General features: G+C 35.0%; 1 protein-coding gene across 3 annotated transcripts in view; it reads right to left on the bottom strand.

Moving 5' to 3' along the window:
* The window catches only part of FAR1 (fatty acyl-CoA reductase 1), a 61,884-nt gene that overhangs the window by 5,490 nt on the left and 33,847 nt on the right, over positions 1-22,547 (bottom strand). For 2 of the 3 annotated variants that reach the window (XM_004613583.3, XM_055141508.1), the window contains exons 4-11: positions 19,795-19,974; positions 18,049-18,226; positions 15,810-15,854; positions 15,574-15,692; positions 14,136-14,203; positions 12,546-12,717; positions 3,839-3,968; positions 1,123-1,250 (exon numbers count right to left, since the gene is read on the bottom strand). In XM_004613583.3, the coding sequence (XP_004613640.1) occupies positions 1,123-1,250; positions 3,839-3,968; positions 12,546-12,717; positions 14,136-14,203; positions 15,574-15,692; positions 15,810-15,854; positions 18,049-18,226; positions 19,795-19,974 (1,020 nt within the window). Of the gene's footprint in view, positions 1-1,122; positions 1,251-3,838; positions 3,969-12,098; positions 12,271-12,545; positions 12,718-14,135; positions 14,204-15,573; positions 15,693-15,809; positions 15,855-18,048; positions 18,227-19,794; positions 19,975-22,547 lie in introns of all 3 variants that reach the window. The other variant, XM_055141506.1, reaches the window with a different exon arrangement.

Below are 22,547 nucleotides of genomic sequence, written 5' to 3'. Positions count from 1 at the left end.
AAAGGGAAAAGGAAAAAGAAAAAAAAAGAGTTATGTACTTGTAGCAGTGGGGCTACATATCTCTTCATTCCCAGCAATGGAAAACTAATTATCAGATGCTTCCTTGGTAGTAGGTCTGTCTCTCTTGGGTGGAAACTCCAACAACTATAGTGAGTTTTGTGTTGAAATATGGAATGTAATCAAGGTAAAGAGAAAATGAAGTGAAATTCATTAGTTATACAGTAGGGGGTAGGGGGTGGGGGCGGGGGGTATAATACTGGGGTTTTTGGTGGTGGAATATGGGCACTGGTGAAGGGATGGGTGTTTGAATATTGTATAACTGAGACATAAACCTGAGAACTTTGTAACTTTCCACATGGTGATTTAATAAAAAAAAAAAAGAAAAAAGAAAAGAAATTATTTGAAAGAATTAAATGTGAAATACTAGTGATTAAAAAAATATTTTTGAGTATAGTCAAGAAGAAAACAAAACTTGAAGATTCTGGGAAAATGGATCAAGGGCTGGAGTGCATGCTTTGCATGTAGGAGTACTAAGTTCAATCCCTGGAACTGCATGGTTGTCTGTATTGAGTACTGCCAGGAACAGCTCCAGAGCACTGCATTGCGAAGAGTGCTATGAGCACCTCAGAGTGTACCTCACAAAAAATATTTAATGAACTCTTATTTTTTATTTTCTAATATGTTTAGTTTTAGTAGCAATAAAAAGATAAGTGTCTTCTAGAACTAAATTTAACCTGAGCTTCTTGATAAAGATGATAAAGATAAAAGTTTCAACTATCTTTAGCTAAATTGTAGCTCCAACTCCAAAGTATAGCGATAGCACAGCGGTAGGGTGTTCGCCTTTCACGAGGCCAACCTATGTTCGATTCCTCTGCCCCTCTTGGAGAGCCCAGCATGGTATCGAGAGTTTCAAGCCCGCACGGCAGAGCCTGGCAAGCTACCTGTGGCGTATTGGATATGCCGAAAACAGTAACAAATAAGTCTCACAATGAGATATTACTGGTGCCCGCTCGAGCAAATCGATAAGCAATGGGATGACAGTGACATAGCAATATACCAGCTTATCCAAAAAAGTACCTTAATATTTAATAAAGATGAAATATAAACATATGTTAAACTTACTTGTTCAGATGTTTTCTGGCTGCTGGGAGGCCAGACATTTCTTCATTCAATACATATTTTTTAGTTCCCATGCAGTAATTCTCTATATATTCTGCCCAATGTAATTGCCGAACATCAATATTAAAGGTCTACAATAATAAAAAAAAAAAGATAGAGTAAAGGTCACTTTTTAGGGTAATTTTTTTCACAATGTCTATCTAAAAATTTTCAGAATTCAAAATGTCTACTTAATCGAATTCTTTAAATCTGTATTAACAAAAGAATAAAAAATACAGTATGAAATCATGTGTATAAAGTTAAAGTGAATAAAACAAATATTTGGTATTATAAATCAAGAGAGTTACTATTTATATAGGAGGCAAAAACTCAAAGAGGGCCTGAGGGGAGTTTCTTTTTCTTCACTTGAGTAAATACTGTCTTAAAGAGCAGTATGTGTTATGCACTGGGTGGAAAAAAATGAAGGAGAAAAATTATGGGAGAAAATAAGAAATTAGCAAAGAGGTTCTCAAACTTATATCACCTATCATTGCCTTTTGAGAAAAGTAAATTTAAAAAACCCTACTGTGCTTCCGTGGAAATCTACCTTCTTTAAGCGAATAAACAGAAAATACGCTCCCTGCCCTTGCTAATTGCACTAGAAACTTCTACAACCCTCCACTGGACCATTCCAGTAATGGCCCCAGGAGCTAGAGATGGTACGGCCCACTTCAGTAAACACTAATTATCAGAAGCCACAATCTTTCAATTTGAGATCCTGGTAAATGACACCAGCTTTAAAGACTGTGCAAATAAGGCAGCTGACTATAAAGCTTTGGTCCCCCCTAAGTGGTCTTATATAGTATTTCTAAAAAAAGGTAAAAAAATGAAAATTTGTATTTTCAGTGTCAAAATTAAAAAATTAACCCACAACACACATTGATAGGGAGAAAAACAGAAAACATGGGGACTTAAGTCATGCAGAAATAATAGAATACTCTAAATCTGTATGGCTGAGGAGAGTGGAGAGTGTCCACAGGTAAAGCACCAAAAAAAAAAAAAAAAGCAATGCCACAAAAAGATTATCATTGACATGTTAGTATCATATTATAGAAACAAGGGTGAAACAGATGGCAGGTCAGACAAAAATAAGAGTTTGTAAATCTAATCTCGGAAGAGATCCCAAACAAATGTAACTCCCAGGTACACCAGTCTTTGGGCTGAAAACTGGCGCCCTCTCAAGAGGGAGTGGAACCAAGTTCCTGCCCCACTAAAGTCCCAACAGCTGCACTTACACCCCATAGCCTCTTGCATATAAAAGAGCTCAGTTTCACAATCTAAAAAGAGATGCCAGGCCGATGCAACTCCTAGGTACATCAGTCTTGGGTTGAAAATCCTGGGTCCTCTTGGGAGAAGGGCAGATCCCACACCCCATATAAAGGACCCTGCATCAAGTCTTCAAGATTAATCCCAAGAGACATCAAGCCAAAGAATCATCCAGTTCTAAAGCTCCTGGGGTGCGTGGTCATGGAACACCTCCAAATTCCACAATACTAACAGCCCAGTAGGAAGGAGCACAGCAAGTTATATGTGAAAGTAGCATAGAAGCCCACTAAGTGCAGTAAACTAAAACAATTAACACAGAAGACTATAGCAACAAGGCGCTTAGAAATGCCTCAGACAATGCTCACCACTGTGAGATAAAACAATTTTCTTTTATTAAACTATTTTTTGATAAATCCATTTAAACACACTTATTTAAAGGTGCTTAAGTCAAGGTAGGGGGAAAGAAAGAAAACAGTTCACTACAAATAGTTTCCCTATGGAATAATATTCTGATATTCTGGATATACTTTATACTTCAAGCAGAAAGAAAATGATCCTAAAGAGATCTGAGAGCACAGAACGAAAGCAAATACTTTACATAAATCTAAATAAAACTGAACAAAATAATCTAAGAACTAAAGTATTGCATAATACTTTAATGTATAAAGTTCTACATTATACTTGTTCTTCAAGTCCACGTTCTCCCTTGAACATGTATCTTGCTTGCTTGTCTCTAGGTTTCTTTGCTTATTTTCACAGGAGAAGCCTGTGTTCCCTCTTGAACACACTTCCCCTCTTTCTCTATTCTCACGTCTTTCTAAGCAAGTTTTATTCAATAAAAATTATCTTCTTCACTAAGAAAATAAAATTAAATAAAGTAATATATAACGATATTGCCAGTGTGGGGTAGCAATCACAGTTAAAATTACCTCAAAGGTTCTAAATATTAAAGGAAGAGGCTCTATAGATAATGCTTCATTTAAGCTTTTTAAAAAGCACCTATAGTGACCTTAAAAAGAACACAGCTTGTTTAAACAAAGCACAAAATGTAGAATGTAAAAAGAGATGTAAAACTACTTCTGATAGGTTTTGCTCAAAACACAACATATGTATGGGGGGAGGCAGTGGGAATGAATAAATAAAAAGGTCAAAATTCTCTTTGAGTCTGGTATTAGAGGAGAGAAAAGAACCAACTTTTCAATGACTATGAAAATATCTCTGCCACTCTCAAACACATAATTTTTTTTACATTATAAATTCTAAATTAAAGTAACTTCATTTTACCACCAATAATCATGATTGGTGTTCTGATGAGATTATATATTGAACAAAAATTGCACAAAATAACTACTTCAAGTCTCTAAATATGCATCAGTCTACTACTTATTTTCTAAATGAAACAGGAAATACTCGCCTTTTTATCTTCAGGATTTAGTTGATTCATTAACATATTGACATTGTCAGTATTCCAGACCCAAGAATTACTTGTGAAATACTCAAGAAACACCATAGCTTTGTGAAGACGGGTTATTGTTTTCATCATCCTGTATTACAAGAAAAATAAACAGATCCATATTTTGCAGACAAGATAAAAAAGTCATCACTACCCAGAGTACCATATTGAGGCATTAACAGTACAATCTTAATATGTAATTCAACAAGAGTACCAAACCAGAATAAGAATATTTCTGCATCTTATATCCAAAATGAGGGGAGATGTCATACAGCAGTAAATTTAGTGCTGCCTAAGGAGAGGACTGCTGATAAAATAATTTTCAAAGGAAATATGATACTTTAAGATAAAAATTTTTAACAGTGGGAACTAAAAGGAATATTCTCAAGTAGTATTCCCTTACTTTTTTTTAGCTCCATTTATTAAGATTTTCTATGTAGTGTTATATTATCTCAACAACATAAAGTCATGTATACAGAAATATTCGTTTTAATTTAATGAACTATCTGACTACCATATATATATACATATACACGCATATGCATATATACATATATATAACAATTTCTCTCTTATGCTGACAGGTACCACCATTGATTGTCTGGATGTGCCATGAAATCAATGACTCAGGCTGAAGGCTTTCTGAAATAGAAATTCAATATATTTGCTCACCTCATCAAATCTTCCATATTCTTATAGAAATAGGGAAGTTTAGTACTTGTTTATTTTTAAAATGTTAGACCTCAATTTTAAAATCTATCATTTTATAAGTCATGAATCACTATAAGTCATTGATCTCAAAACACTACCTATCCCCCAAGCAGTAACATCTATGCGATGATAATTACCTAAGTAGGAAAAAGTGTTTCTGAAACAAATAAACCCAAACTTTCTAACTCTGACAAAAGAAAAATACTTTACAGAGAAATACTTTAGAAGGATTCTATTTATATTCCCACAATAAGAATCAGCATTACAAGGCACTTTAGAAAAACCCAAAGTTAGCCTTTACACGTAGTGAAAATGAGACAAAATGAGAACACTGGAAGTTGAGTGGTGTGGGTGAGGGGTAATCAAAACAACATCAGCTAAGCAATTTTAAAACATTCATATATTTAAGAAACACTTAATTCAAAATGAAAGAAAACATATCTATGAAAGAAAAGCTGTAATTCATGCAAAAAATAAAGTTCTAAAATAAAACCTGCATTAAATACCAAAAAAATTATTGGGAATCAAACACTATATATTCGGCAGGAAAATTCATCTAGATAGAAAGTATTGGGGGGGAGGCAGGAGGGATAACAAAAAGATATGGTTTGTCATTATAAATCAGTATCTACTGTAACACCCAGATGTACACTTGAATACATACACGTTGTTGATTAACATAAGCAACATGTCTTACTGAAGTTTTTCTGCCTTTTTACACTAACTTTCAAGTAGTCTTATCTTCTAATTTATTCAAGTGACAGTTAATCCTAAAACCAACCAAAAATTCAGTCGTTCAAAAATAATACACAAAAATACTGGAGGGGAAAGACAATTTCAAAGGCTATGTTTAATTGTAAAGCTCACAAATTTTTTATCAAGTGACAAAAGTTACTAGGCTGAGTACTATGGGATAAAAAGAAACTTAAATATTTGTACCATCACTCTGGTTAAACATATCCCCCAAAAGCAGATGATGGGGATTATACTGCCAACTATGTTCTAAATAATTATTCTATATTCTGAAAACCTGCAAAAGAACACAATCCTTTAGAGTAAAGCAAGATCTTTGGAGGTGGGGTGGAGGGGCCACCAAGGCCACACCTAGCAGTGCTCAGTAGACAATATGGTCCTTGGGACAAATCCTAGAACTGCATGTGTTGTGCCACTTGAGCCCATCTTTTCCCTCTTAGAGTAAGGAAAAACCTTAATGATCATGTGAAATGATCTGGCAAAAGCAGTCTCAGCTTCATTCCTATAGTTTAGGTCAGATGATTCTTTGTTGGAGTAGCACTGTAGGTGGCATATTCACTCTACACCCACTAGAATCTCTCTCCAGGTTTGACAAGAAATATTCAAATGTTATTAAGTGTTCACTAAATGGACAAAATCACCCTTCACCAAGAATCACACATATAAAGAAGTGCAATTCATGGGCTGGGGAAATAGCTCAGCAATCAGTGTCATGTGCCAAGGACATGACATAAGTTCAAACCTTGGCACCACAAGACCTTCAATTACTACCTCAGACAGCCCTAAATGTGGGTGTGGCCCTGGTGGCCACAGAATACTACCAAGGTAGACACAGCATCACTGAGCTGAAACATTAAACCATTGTAGCCTAGCTGACTGAGTGTTGCTTGGAGTGTCCCCTGAGCACTGCTTGGAAGGCCCCCAAATTCACCCCTCACCAATAGGGCAAGTTCAAAGAGGTCAGAACTAAGCTAAAATTAAATATTGAGGAGTGGGAGAGCATTAAAACAATCTTGGTTTTTGGGGGAGAGGGTTACACCTGTACCTAGTGGTTATTAATGTACCCAGGGGCTATTATGCCTGGTACAATGATTGGGGAGAGGACTACTTCCAGCTTGGTACTCAATGGATCACATAGTCCCAGGGGTTAAACCTGGCGCTTCCACATGCAAAGCATATACTGTAGTTCTTAAACTATCTCCCTAGCACTCAAATATGCCACATTAGACAAATTATTTCTTAGTCACCATAAATTACAAAGTTGTTCAGGCATACAATTTTACAACGCCTATCCCCTTCACCAGTGTCCAATTCCCAATACCAATACCCCCACCCCATTTGCCTCCCTCCAGTCAGTCTGTTTCTATGACTCTATATATACACACACTTTAATACACACAGACACACACACATATACTTTTATACTGGTTTACAGTACTGTTACTGATAGGTTTCATATATAGCACTTTACCACCTTTCAGCACCACTTTCTCTTCCCAGTTTAATGCTTCCCTTCACCATGGATGTTTTGACATGTTTCCTACTTGGAAAGAACAGTTCTCGTGTTCTTTGTTTGCACTGTCTCCGGGTATTTGTCATTTCTCCTTTATGTTTCTTTATATCCCACATCTAAGAGATCATTCTGTGTCACTTTCTCTAACTTCACTCAGCATGATACTTTCTAGGACCCGCCATGGAGCAACTAATTACATGACTTTATCTTTTCTTATGACTGAGTAATATTCCACTGTGTATATGTACCATAGTTTCTTTATCCAATCAATCAACTACTCTTGGACACTTGGGTTGTTTCCAGATTTTGACTACTGTGGATAGTGCTGAAAGAAACACAGGGTGCAAATGCCTTCTTCATTTCTTCATTTTGTTTTAGGGCCCTTGGATATATTCCAAGAAGTGGAGTTGTTGGGTCAAATGGAAGCTCAATTCCTAGATTTTTAACGAATGTCCATATTGTTTTCCAGAAAGGCTGGGACCAGTCGACATTCCCACCACCAGTTGAATGAGAGTCCCTTTCTCCCTGCATCCATACAAGCACTGATTATTCCTTTTCTTTTTGATACATCTCTGTGGTGTGAGATGACATCTCATTGTTGTTTTGATTTGCATTTCCCTGATGATTAGTGATGCAGAAAATTATTTCATGTGCCTTTTGTATTTCTTAATATGACAATTTTAACAATGACAAAATATCTGCTAAATTTCAAGGTAGAGTAATTTAGCTTAACTATTTTGCTATTAACATGTATTATCATATTTAATCACAGAAAACTTGTACCATTCCTATATATAATTGCTATCATGCATGCCTAGTCTCCAGTTACTAGTAAGTAGCAACACACGATGCATGTTTTTGAAAAATGTTGTCAAGAAAACTGGTGAAGGTATTGGTGTTGAAACATTGTATTCCTGAAACCCAAACATAAATAACTTAGCAATTTCAGTGACTAAACAAAAAAAAAATTTTAATATTACTTGTATGAAATTTTAAAATTATTCAAGATATAAAGCAAGTCAGATTTTTTTATCTGACATTCAGAATGTAAATGACTAAAATGGACATTATCATGACATGACTAATACTGGTTTGATGTAGATGAAAGCATTTCTCAATACAAAGTCCAATAACTTTCTCAGTAAATAGCTGAACAAGTTAAATAGCATATAATATTTAGTTTTACTTTGCACTTAATAGTTGTAAAATTGCCAAAATAATTTCTCTCTTGCTGGTGACACTCCTAGTTCCCAGAGGACAATGACCTATTTGATACTTAGAAAGTCCTGGAAAGTATAAACCTCAGGTCAGATTGTTTATTTGATGCTTCCAATTTGGAGCAGATTCTAATTTCTAAAGATGACAGTATTATTTTTCATCTTATACACTCACCTATAATTTCACTTTGACTATCTTTTACATCAAAAGGTGAGGGTAGTTATGACCAAGAGAATAAATTGAAAGTGAAACTGCTGACTTTCAAGGTTGAGATTAGAAAAGGTGATAGAGCTTTTAAGACTTGTTCACTGGAATACTCACCCTTGAAGCCTTCAGTTGCCATGTCCAACTCCCCTGAGGCTGCCATTCTGTTAGGAAGCCCAAACTAACCCGTGTGAAAAGATCACATGGGAAGACTCTGAAACTACACAACAGAGAAATATGCTGGGCCATCCCAGTTGTTCAGTCTGCATCCTCCTAGCCATTATCATTTCCCTTGAGGGTAGCTGCTCCAGTCCCTATCTGACTTCAGCCCCCTGAAAGATCTGGAGTCAAAACCATTTAACCAGCCTTCTATAATCCCTGACCCATAGAAATTTTGAGACATAACAGTGGTATTATTCTAAGATAACACATAAATTTGAGACTATTTGCTATGCAGCACAGATAATGTGAGCAGATCTTAGTACTGGAAGTGAGGGTTTAGGAATAAAAATCTAAAGCATGGAATACTGGCTCTAGCAATAGTGTGTGCTAACAGTTATTTAGTCAGGAAACTTTCCTCAAAGAGAATAAAGATATCTTTAAAAGCAAAGTATTTGAGGAGCCAGAGGGATAGTACAACAGGTAGGGTGCTTGCCTTGCATGTAGCAGACCCAGGTTTGATCCCCAGTAACACATATGTTCCCCAGAGCAACACTAGGAGTGATCCCTCAGCAAGGACCCAGGAGTAAGCCTTGAGCACAGCTGAGTGTGGACCCCTGTTCTTCCTCCCAAAGTAAACAAAAACTTGAGTGGAATTTGAAGAAAAAGAATGGCAACCAAGAATTCCTTAAGAACTTCCTTCTAAAAGTTGGTGGTGGGCAGGGCACATGCCTTGCATGTAGCAGACCTGGGTTCAATTCCTGATTGAACTCAGGATCAATCAGGAGTTCAACCAGATTTAACTCAGGATCAAGAGTACACCCTGAGCACAATTAAGTGTTATGAAAACAAAACAAAAAACCACCTCCTGAACCCCCACAGTCAAAAAACAAGATAAAAATTCCTTCAAATCCAGAATATGGATGTAAGATTCTTTTTAACACCTCAAAAATATCTTAAGTAGTATCCCAGAAACCTTTCAGAAAAACAAATGGCTCTTTCCAGATCTTATAAACCTATCTCACTGAAACCCACTGTTTAAGAGTCAGGATAGAAAAATTTAAGGATCTAATACTTAAGGGTATTGTCACATAACAACTTCATAAGGAACCCCAAGATACAGAAGAGCAAGTTTCAAAGAGATCTTGTGTATATGGCTCTGGTCTAATGGAGTAGAGTAGAGAAACAAATAAATGGGAAATCCGGTTTTAATGTTCAAGTGACAGAGACAGAAAGGTGCCAAACTCACCTATATGGATAAAATTCTAGTGAAATATTAATACCTATTATTTACATTTTGTGTATTGTTACAAAGTTAAGTTGTTGGAAGGTGGTGGAATTTTTAACAGGTAAGCTGAGTATCATGACAGAAAAACATAGCATGCAAAGCTTACAATATTAATATTTGTAACAAAAGTTATAATATATTTAATATATAAATAGAATACATAATTAGTATTTGATATTTATAATATCTTATAAGTTTCCTTTACACAGGAAGTTTGCAAACTTTTGCTTTGGGGACTCCCAACTATTTATGGACAGGAATTGGGGTAAGTAGATTACTCAACTGCAAACACAGGCTATTTTTTATTAAGAGGATAGCTCAGAAAGCAAAGTCAAGGGTCTCAGAGAAGAGTCAAAAAAAAGCTCTATGAAACCATCAACACGTAAACAACCTCAATTCACAACAGTTATGGACAAGGGATTGCTCTGCCTGCCTGTGCACACCCCCAGCCTTCCTAACAAAATAGTCTGAAGTATTTTAAAGTTGTTTTCCTATGCTTCTCTACCATTTATATTGCAGAACAGCAGATAATCTGTTACTTTAGTTATCAAATTTTCAGATAAATACTTGAACTATACACTTGGACAATCGCTTCTAAAAAGTCTCATCCACAATTGTATACGATTTAGCTGATCAAATACTGAACCCAGGTGAAGATGGAGATTGAGGAGATGAGGGGTATGAGGGAAGAGTCCATTCCATGAAAAAGGAATACAAATAGCTGTGACCAGAAGTCACAGAATATGTGACTATAGCATACTGAATTTTTAAAAATGACTGCAACAATACTTTTCTTCCTACTTACTTACAAGCATCACTTTGATTCTATTCACTTTCCTTGAATCTTAAAGGACTTGTGACTCACTTGTGGCTGAAAGAATGAGGTAGAATAGTGCTGCATGACTTCCAGAGGTAGGTTACTGGCCTTGCAAATAGTTCAGTTACCTATCACTACTTTTTGGAAGAGATCATTGGTTCTCCTTCATATAAGAACTCATTCTCATACTTCCATGATATGAAAGACAATGATACTAGCTATTCCATGACAGGCCCCCTTTCAGCTCCATCTGACCACACACACACAGGAAATCTTCCAAGCTAAAACTGTCCTCAAATACCTAGTTCTGAGTTAAGAATAAATTAGAAGGAATAATAAAAATGTTTCTATTTTAAGTCACTAAGCTTCAGATCATTATGGAGCAACATCCTTTATGAACTTTGGCTATTCATTCACTTTTAAAGTCTTACTAGGCTCCTTTACCTTAAGGTACTTTGATACATTTAATCTGCTCTCCTTTTTTTTTAACCTAGTTTTGCTGTATCCTATCCTACAACAACTTTATTAATATCGAGCAAGGATTAACATCACCTATAAATTCACCTGCTTTTGGTCACAAAAGAATGCTGCCAATGACAAGTATTGTGCTTTATAGATAACTCTAGAAAAACTTGAATATAATTTATATTGATTTTGGATCTTTTATTCAATTTTTTCTTTGCCTATCCTAAAGTTGCTCAATTGAACACCTTTCACATATTACCATATCTAACAGAAAGAAAAGTCAAATGAATTCACAGGAAATCCCTACTTGTAACTCAGACACTGATACACTATAACTGAAAAATACCTCATTTTTATTTTTTTTGAGCAACTGATGGAAGTTCAGCAGTATCTTCTTTTTTACATTAATACTCAAATCCTAACTCTCCACTCAAAAGGCTCCATATAATGTCAATGTAGTTTTTTAAAATGTTATAGTAACATTTGTAGTATATCTTTTACTGTAAGTGTGGTGAAAAAGGACTTCAAGTTTGTGGGGATTCAATAAAAAAAAGAAAAGGTAGAAGAAAGAAAGACTATAAAATATAAACTTTTCATTTTTTATTAAGTTTGTTTTAAAAACTATGACATTCTCAACCTGGGAAATTAGTCAAAAACTGTAATTATCATATTATAAGCTGAATGGGCACCTGAGACATTTCAAGTAATTTTCTAAATGTACCCTATGTTTTTGCATATAAAACTGCGCAATCCACACAAAGAAAACATTTTACCCTTATCCCCTGTAAAACTCACCCCTAAGTTTTTATGGAAGACAGAAGGACTCTATTTCAGCTTATAATAACAATGACGACCTGGACGTTGGACATTTCTTATACCATGGGATTTTGGAGGATCAAGGGTCTAGTAAATGATATTCATAGTCTCCCCAAATACTCCCAATTTCTAAGAAATGCCCCAACATCCTGATTGTGATTGTGATTAATCAGGTTAGTAATTCTAAAGGTAAAGCTCATGCTAGCGACTTTTTGTCTCTCCAGCAAGCTTCCACCACCTTACCAATACAGAGTGTATTTACTGCTATTCTTCTTACCACGGTTTCTGACCTGTCAACCTGAGTGCAAGATCGAGCAATAATGCAGGTACTGTATGTCTGACACCCTTCCAATAATGAAGCAATAAGTTGTTGGAACAGAGCTTAATATTGGGGCGCCTGAATACTTGGTTTAAAGGATTCATCTTGAAGTAATGAATAAGATAATATCCTGTAGGAAAAATAAGCGTCAAAGCATTTTGAATGTTATTTGTTATTCAGAAAAAATACCTAAACTTAGACCTAGAAACCAGTACATGATAATAACGTATCATCCAAGAATGAATTACAACACTACCTTTGCTTTTCTGATAAAGTCTTCCATTCACAAAAGGCCATTAAGCCTTATCATAAGCAGAACAAATACAGAGTTAATATGCATTTTAGTGTAAGCATGGGTTGTTTAACAGTCAGAGGAACAGATAAGACAGAGCTAGTCACCATTACCTTGGGCTTCTTCCAGTCATCCTGAGGTAGGTATCATACAGGAGTGCTGGGGCCTTATGGCTTACAGCAATCCAGTAATGATATAAAAGGTGATTGGAGGTTAGATTTACATTGGGCCGTCTGAAGGCCTGTTCGAGAGGATTCCTCTTGAAAGTGGAAATTACATGATATTCTGAGGAAGAGAAGTTGTGTAACAGCTTTGATAATAACCATGTAATGAAGTTTTGAAAAAAAAAAGTCATGTTTTTTACAAAGCAAAATAATTTACCAAAGATGTCAGAGTGCTCTTATTTGAAAAACTACTCTCTAAAGTAGCTAAGAGAATGTGGGCATTAAGACTGCTGAACTCAAGCGGTTTCAGAACTGCCACTATTTGTGGATTTTAATTAGATGAATGAATTTTGGCTAAAATTCACTTAGAAATCCTTTTAATATTTTACCTATGTCAGTTTACAATGTCACTTTCTCTATTTCACCTCTCATGATAGCTTCTTTCTTTCTGTTCCTCTTTCCAGATTCTTATTACTGTACTTACTTTAAAAAGAAAAGGAAGATCATCATCCTTTGCTTATGAATAATTAAATTGATCAAAGTAACACACATCAACAAGCTTAAAACAACCCAAAATTAACTTCTGCTGTAATTTAGGTTAAGCAATGTCAACACAATCAAATCTATTATTATCTATGTTAATACTTTAATGGAAATGTATATTGAGATAATTCACTAAAAGTTAATGCTCAATTTGAATTTTACTAAACTTAGAAACAAAAAAATTACAAAAAAATGCTAATTTAAGTGCTTTAAAATTTGTAAAACAAGATCATTATTATGAAATTAAAATACCACCCTGGATTTTCTCTCGTATGTTCGTATGGTTAATCATCATATTTGAATTTAAAATGCCACAAAAAGCCCCAAGGACAAATGACATTAAAATTCAAAGCTGTCACAAGGGTAACAAAAATTGCCTAATTAGAGGTAAAATAAGACCTTTTATTAAATCAGTGCCATGTGTGTATTTTGCTTAAAATTTGAAACATAAGCTAGTAAATTAAAAATAATAATTGTACTATAGTAGACTTTCAGTTAGACTATTTCTATTTTAAAACAAGTAACATTCATATTACCTGCTATGAATCTGTGAATTTATATAAATTAATAAACATAACAAAATATCCTGGCAAAATATCTTACTACCATTTATTACTCTTGGGACCACTAGCTATTCTCCCGTGATATAGCAACTCTTGTAGCTATTAAAAATGTTGCCTAAAAACAGCAACAGGGTTGTGCTCGTGAGGGGAAAAAAGGGTATTGCTTCCACACTACAACTATCTATGAAGGTTGCTGTAGCTGACAGCAGAAAAACAGTAAGATTCAGTCAAAGGTGAGAAGGAAAAGACTATTTTAAAATTTGTGACACAAAGGCAACATTGGTAGATATAATAAGATGGTAATTAAATTAAGAATAAATTGGTAACCTGGTAGCCTGAATATCTCATGGGTTATTCTAACATAAAAATTCAGTGAACATTCTTACTTCTCTCATGTTTATTCTGACATTCAAAAACACAAGTAAAATCATACCAACTTCACCCCAGTGGAAAGGATTAGTGCTGCCTGTTGTGCAATTATACACCATGATGTTTCTTGGTCTGCAAGACAAAAAATTAAGATAAAACACAAAAAGATACCAAACTTATCCAATGTAAATCCTATCACTTCTGAGGATGATGGATGCCTTTTCATACTATTTTAAAAAATTATACATAGCACTGTAGGACATCATCCCGTTGTTCATTGATTTGCTCGAGTGGGTACCAGTAACATCCCCATTGTGAGACTTCTGTTTTTGGCATATCAAATATGCCACGGGTAGGCATGCCAGGCTCTGCCATGTGGGAGGGATACTCTCGGTAGTTTGCTGGGCTCTTTGAGTGGGATGGAGGAATTGAATCCAGATCAGCCGCATGCAAGAAAAATGCCCTACCCACTGTGCTATGGGTCCAGCCCAAAAATTACCCATCAAGGATTAATTTTTGTATCTGATGACTATTTACTACTACCCTTAATCCCCTCTTCTCTACCAAATAATTATCAAAGTACATTTTCTTTCAATATTTTTGTTCCTTATATAAGTAGGAGTATCTATTTTCAAATATAAGGAAAATAACAAAAAATCTAAACTCTCCCCTATTATTTTCCTTTCAGAGGATTTAATTTAAAAAAATTAATGACTTAGGGCTGGAGTGATAGCATAGCGGGTAGGGCATTTGCCTTGCACGCGGCCGACCCGGGTTCAAATCCCAGCATCCCATATGGTCTCCTGAGCACCGCCAGGAGTAATTCCTGAGTGCAGAGCCAGGAGTAACCCCTGTGCATCGCCAGGTGTGACCCAAAAACAAACAAAAAAATTAATGACAGAGTGAATACCTGTCTTCACCAGAAGCTACATATTCATACAGTAATATATATTTCCTTCAAAAGTAGGACAGATTGGGAAAAAAAGTCACTAAAAAGTTTAAAACTAAGTTGTCACCTGTAATGCTACTAGTAATTTGGCAAAGGAAGTAGTTCAGTTGGAGAAGTATTAGACTTTATTGCCTTATTGTACCATACCTGACATATACAAGCCAATTTATGAATTTTAGCTCTTTTATATATGCTGAGTTCATACTAAATTTTGTTTGAATTAAAAAAATCATCCTGGGGAGATATTAATAATTTAGGATTTTTAAATGAAATTTCAAACTTGGGATAACTGCAAACTGTTACAAACCATTTTTTTGCAACAGGAATTAATAATGAATGCTGAGAAATATGTGTCTGAGGAAATCAATTTATGTTAATCTACAGCACTGGTTCTAGGGGTGTAGGGCTACTCTCAGCTTAGTGCTCAATTCCAGTGATGCCCGGGGGATCATGTCGTGACAAGGATAAAACCTGGGGTTCCAGAATACCAAGTACTACAGTGAGCCATCTTCTGAGTTACTATAGCTTTAATGAAACATTATCTCTCATATACCTATTAATTCCGGAATACCAGGCTGCTGCAAGACTTGTGTTGACAACTACATCCACAGGAACGAGATCTGCAAGGGCATTGTTGGAGGCACGCATTGTTCGAAGAATTCCTTTCCCTGCCTTTATTGAAATTAAAAACAATAGCTTAATGTATATCCTTTGCATATTTAACATATACAAAGATATATAGGAAACAAAAAAATAAGAATATTAAGATATAGCTAAATGTTTACTTACCGCAATAAAAAGACCACTTGGTCCATTAAAGTTATCAATCCATCCCTAATCCAAAAAGAAAATAAAAACTTATTTAGAAATATAACACTAGAGATTTTTAACTAAAATTTAATAAATATACCATAAAATCTAATTTATAGGGGCCGGAGCGATAGCACAGCGGGTAGGGCGTTTGCCTTGCACTCGGCTGACCTGGGTTCGATCCCCGGCATCCCATATGGTCCCCCAAGCACTGCCAGGAGCAATTCCTGAGTGCAAAGCCAGGAGTAACCCCTGAGCATCGCTGGGTGTGACCCAAAAAGCAAAAATAAATAAATAAATAAATAAATCTAATTTATATATTTGGTAGTTTATTAAAAAAAAAAAACTAGCAGTTAATAATATCCACATCCCAAAGAGAAGCAGTCTTCCTAAAGAATAGCAAACAGCTAAATAATTTTCAAAGAATTACCTATTCTGTTCTCTCTCTGCAAAGAGAATTTTTTAAGAAACATTCATTACAGTTTAGGTGATTAACAACAGTTTTAAAGTTTGTGACATCTATGTACAAAATTACTGCATTCCACCACCATCAAAGTACATCTAAGTCCAATCTACCATTTGCCCCCATTTCCCATCACTGCTTGGTAATTGGCTTTGTCTATTTTCTTGTCTATTCCACAGATGAGTGAGATCATCTGGTATCTGACCTCTTCCCTCTGACTTAACTTTGCTCAACATAACACCCTATGGTTACATCCATAATGAAGTAAGCTGCATGATTTCATCTATTTTTTAAACCAGCAATAGTATTCCATTGTGCATATATACCACAATTTCTTTATATATTCATCTGTCACTGGATATCTGGGTTGTTTCTACATAATAGCTACTGTGTGAAGTGCTGCAATGAACATGAGTATTCATATATCTTTTTGAATTAATGTTTTTGTGGTTTGAGGGGCAAATGCCAAGAAGTGGAATTGCTGGGTCATAAGAGAATTCTACTTTTTCTCTTCTAAGAAACTGTCATGCAATTTTCTACAGAGGATTGCAATAAAAAATTCTTGTATCTACTAAATATGTTTACTAAACTTGTTTATTTTATCTTTTGCTATTTACTGATCTAATATCCAGCAGTTTAGGGGAAATAGTGAAATCTTCAAATTTACTGAATAAAAGAGAACAGATTGTCAAAGCAACAAAACATGCTATTCTCGTTACCATCAGAGAGGCAGACCTCGGTTTTTCCTGAGTCAATTTATTTGTTAATTTTCACTTATTCTAGAGATTTGTAAAATACTTCACCCTGATTTTCTATAGAAAATTATCGCAGAAATTGCTTGTATCTTCTTGGCCTGTGGTTTGTATATATAAAGAGGCATCTTCCAGGCACTAAAATGTCAATAAAATAAGATGCAGAATATTTTCACTTCTGTTCCCTTCACTTCAACAAGAAAAATGAGAAAATAATTTTAAAAGTCAATATTGACGTATCAGAGTCCACACAATTTCTTAATTTTAAAATATTTATTAGTGGTATCCAATAAAGAAGTGATATACACACACAATGGAATACTATGCAGCTACTGTAAGAAAAAATGAATTCTTGCAGCTTGCTACAATTACGATGGACCTGATGGGCTTTTGAGCAAAAACTGTCCAAAGGAGAAGGGCAATTACAGATGATCTCACTTATATGTGTTGTACTGATACATAAAAACAAAGAAAAGACAATACTGAATGAGGACATACTCTCAGCCTGTGACTGAGAACTAAGAAACCAAGCAGTGGGTAAAGGGAAAAAGGGTTGGAAAAAAGGGCAGACTTGGGGTGATGTGGCACAGTGCTGAGTAGTCTTGGACACTTTGGTGATGGTGAAGATGCATGTATATCAATATCATAAATTTTAACACTATTGTAGTATGCTACCTAAACTTCAAAAAATAAAAAAATAATATTTTTTTAAAAAGTGCAGTAAGTGTCTATGAACTTGAAAGAGAGGAAACGCTGTCCTTCCATTCAAAACTTCAGAACTTTTAACTTACCTTTCAATAAAGGCTTTTACACTTTTGATCTGCAATTCTATATATACTAAAAATAAATGTACCAAAAAAGTCTCTTCTATAAACTGAAACAGCTTTATCATAGTAAGTCATGTTTAGTAAATAACACCTGCTTTTAAACAACTGCCAACACATTCTTAAAATTGTGACTTAAAATTCCCAATTCCAACTATTTATAAAAATTTTTAACTTACTGGAAATGGTTCTTTCCAACTGGCACCAACAATTGATGGCCTTACAATTGCCACATTTAGCTTTGCACCTTCTTGTTGTACAACATATTCGGCTAATGCTTTCGTGTATATGTATGTATTGGGTCTGTCTCCTATCAATTTTGGTGTGATATCATTTACGAGGCCATCATCCATCCACCTGGTAAACAAATTGCATATGGAACTATTTTCAGATGCTTCACCATAAAATGAAAAGTCACTTAACTTTGCACATTCAAACACATCTACTGCTCTGACTCAAATGATTTGCCAAATTTTACTACAGAACATAAATCAGTCTTCATTTCATTAAATTTCAACTCCAGGTTCACATCTTCTATACTGCAAGAAAAGTCTAAAAACCAAGTTCTTTCATAACTCATATAATAAGTATCAAAAGCTGATATGAATTAATTTATCTTCTCTTAGCATCTAGGTGATAGCTAGTGTACCCTAGTGCCCTGTGTATCTTACTGGTACACAGGGCTTATTCCGGCAGTGCCGGGATTAAACCAGGATTGTCACCACACAAGGCAAGTACTTTAACCTCTGTACTATTTCTACAGTCCTCTTACTCTTTTTAAGTACATTGGCTTACTAATTTATGAGGAAAATGAGGCAGATTTTTGGGACTGTTAAATAAAATGGGATCGGGAAACAAACCAGGGAATCACCCTGAAAGTATATTAGTGTATTTTCATTCATTTTTAACAATTTGTCTGCTCCCTCAAAATAATTAGCATAAAAGACCTATTGCTCATTTTAAGAAAAAAATTAGAGGCAGCTATGAACACTATGCAGCACTCTTGGGAGGAAAATAATTTGACTTGAGTGGGTAACATTTCTGGAAGAATGGAGAGCTAATGGAAAACAACAAAAAAAAGGAAAAATAATAAAGGGGGAAAAAAGAGGGAACAAATTTTAAAAAGAAAAAGAAATATTATGAAAGTATTTACAAATATATGAAGATATGTTGGCTGACTGGAATGCTTCCATAATTAATCTATAAAGAAAATAATGCCCTTTTTGTTTTTTCTCTGAGCCTGTCTGCTTCACTTGATAAAAAAGCACTGCTGAAGCAAATTAAATCTTGGCCACAGTATAAACATATTTCACTTATTCGCTATACATCAAATCTTCACAAATACTTTTCATACAGTAATTGCTTATAGAGTCCTAGTTCTAAAAACAGAAATAATACTAGGAGTATCAATTAAAAAACTAAGGCCCTCTGATTTACTAGTAACTAATGGCTTCTCTGTAAATATACTCCACGAAGCAAAACAAGATCTGGGTGATCTTGTAATAAATTAGAACCTTGTTTTTGAGTAGGCAATTAATCTCTATGGATATCAGCTGCATATTAGTAACTAGAAGTAATTTCCTAAATATTAGAGGCCCTGATATCATGGAATAAGTCGTTCAGAGTTCTTCCTCCAGCCCTCACACTTGATCAAAAGTAAAAGTTCCATAATAACTTCAATAGTCATTTAGATATAAATGGGTATGACAAAAAGAGTGAGCAAATATAAAATAATTTGCTGACTATGGAATATAAATGTGTATGTAATTGTGGGTGGGTGGAGAAGTAGAAAGGAAGAGACTGAAAATCACCAAAGGACAGAAAAGGGATCTTTTATATCACCTTCTCTACTTAAAAATAGATCAAGTACTATAAACTTGAGATTCAAGATGTTGCAAAAGTACATAAATTTTAAACAAACATACTCTAAAGAATCAATCAGCTTCTTGGGATCCACAGGGGGTGGATAGACCACTTCATCAATATGTTTTCGATTGCAGTAAGCATATGCTGTTGATACATGCATAAATACTTCCAAATTTTTCATTTGCTGTGCAAGGAGAATAAGTTGTCGTGTAGCAATCACATTTAACTGAACAGCATCTCTGTGAAAAAGTGACAATAAAAAATTGGGAATTACATCACTTATTTCATATTTAAAAAAACAATTCCATTACAGACAGACAAGAACATAGGTTGCTGTTTTACAACTGTTCCTCAGCTGACTTTGCATGTTTTATTTCAATATGAAGATCCATTGTATCATTGTCTTAAAAGATTTACTGATGAAATAAACTCTATATTCAGATTTTAAAAAGATAAAAATTCAACATTTTAATTATCCAGAAATACACATATAACGTCAGTCTTTTGCTTTTATACATACATTTAAAAAAACATTTGGTGTGACCCAGAAAGCAAAAATAAAATTTTTTTTGAATTAAAAAAAAAACATTTGGGGGCAGGGGCCACACGAAGTGGTGCTCTGGGAATACTGACTCTTGTGTTTACTCCTGTCTCTATGCTCAGGGCTCACTCCTGGCACAGACCATCTACAGTACCAGGAATCAAACTGGGGTCAACCAGAGTGCAAGGTAAGCACTGTATAAGGTAATACACCCTGTATTATCCCTGGGACCCCAATACATGCAGTTTGAAGTCAGGTTAGATTTCCTTTGCATAATTGATTTTCTAATGTATACTGTTTTTGTGATTTGGCTGTATAACACAAGAATAAACTGGAATGGTTACTTAATTTTACTTAATTTTAATACGCTAAGGGAGTCAGTAATGGGGTAAAAAAGCTAAAAGTCCCAAAATGTAGTATTTCATTGACATAAATTTTTTATTATATAAATATGTACATAATTATGTTATAAAGTTACATATATGTCCTTCTATAGCAATAAATTCAAACACTTTTTTAAAGACTACCTAAAAATTCAAAGAGGTATTATAAAAAATTTGGTACATAGGTTACAAGGTATATTGCCAGACCTCAAACTATCTATATATATATACTGCTTTAAAAATGTGATTCAGAGTAAGAAATACATTAAGTTTTCATTCAAAGTTCTTGGCTCAAAGCTCCCAGAGACCTTGGAATTTCCTAAGTATAGACAGTGATAAAGGAATTCTTTTCTTTTTAAATATTAATATTAATAAATTTAATATTCTGAATTGTACCTAAAAAGATGGACTGATTGCCAGGAAACCCAACTTTGAACCACAAGATAGAAAGTTTCAAAGTTGTTCATGACTGGGTTTCAGTCATATAATGTTCCAACACCTATCCCTTCACCAGTGTACATTCCCATCACCAATGTCCCTAGTTTCCCTCCCACCTGGCCTGGCCCTGCCCCCCCACCCCCGTTCCCCCACCCTTTCTTTCCTTTTGGGCATTATGGTTTGCAACAGAGATGCTAAAAGGTTATCATGTTTTTGCAGGGGCTTTGGGGGGGGTCACACCTGGCACTACTTAGTTCTTATCCCTGTCTCTGCACTCATAGGATCATATGTGGTACCAAGTATGGACCCCAATTGGCTGCATGCAAGAAAATAACTTACAGGCTGTACTGTCTCTCCAGGTTTTTGTAATTCTTTGCTTATAGTTTATTTGAAAGAAAAACAACTGAAATATTCAGTATCACTAATGCTAGTTCAACTTTCAAACAAGAGTAAAAGGGTCTGGAAAGTGAATCTATCACCAGTGACCAATGATGTTAATCAAGTTAATGAAATGAAGACTCAACGCAAACTCAAAAGGAGGAGGGCACTGAGAATACTTTCAAGTTGATGAATGAATGGAACTGTAGGGAAAATAGCACTCACTAAGGACACAGAAACTCCTTTTCCTTTCCCCAAACCATGTCCTAAACATCTTTTCTACCTGGGTATTCTTGACTTAGAACCTTTCATGACAAAGGCTGTAGTTATTATTTTTATTAAAGTTTACATTTTTGAGTTCTGTGAATTACTCTAGTAAACTAATCAACTCCAAAGAGAGAGCTGATTATGAGTCACGAGAACATGGTTGATTATGAGCACTATAAATCATGAGAATAACTGATATACCTCTACTTGGTCAGATAAACAAGTTACAAACTATACTGATGGACATTTGATTTGTAAGTGGGGAGGGCTGCATCTTGAATTCCTAACCTGTGGAACTTGATACTAACTCCAGGTAGACAGTGTAAGAATTAGATAGTTCCAGGGCCTGGAGAGACAGTACAGCAGGTAAGGTATTTTCTTGCATACAGCCTATCAGGGTCCATACTTGGTATCACATATGATCCTCTTAATGCAAAGACAGGAATAAGGACTGAGTACTGCCAGGTGTGGTACCCCGACCCCTCTCCCCCACCAAAACCCCAAACACATTGTATTAGAGAACATGCAACTGCAGTTCTGCTTTGGTGATATGAGGGAACTCTGCCCTTCAAATATAAAAATTTGGAAATCAGAATACCCAAAAGAATTTAAATTTGTTCCAAGTAAATAACATCATAAAACAAAAGTACATTTAGCATTATGCCTATCTCAGTCCTGAAAATTCAATAAATATTACTGAAGCCAATGAGAAAGTAAATAGCTTTTGTAATTCTTTCTTTATAGTTTATTTGAGAGAAAAACAACTGAAATATTCAGTATCACTAGTGCTAGTAATTACACTATA

This window comes from Sorex araneus, chromosome 6, assembly GCF_027595985.1.
Source record: "Sorex araneus isolate mSorAra2 chromosome 6, mSorAra2.pri, whole genome shotgun sequence".
NCBI lineage: Eukaryota > Metazoa > Chordata > Mammalia > Eulipotyphla > Soricidae > Sorex > Sorex araneus.
This window is presented reverse-complemented; position numbering and strand designations above follow the sequence as displayed.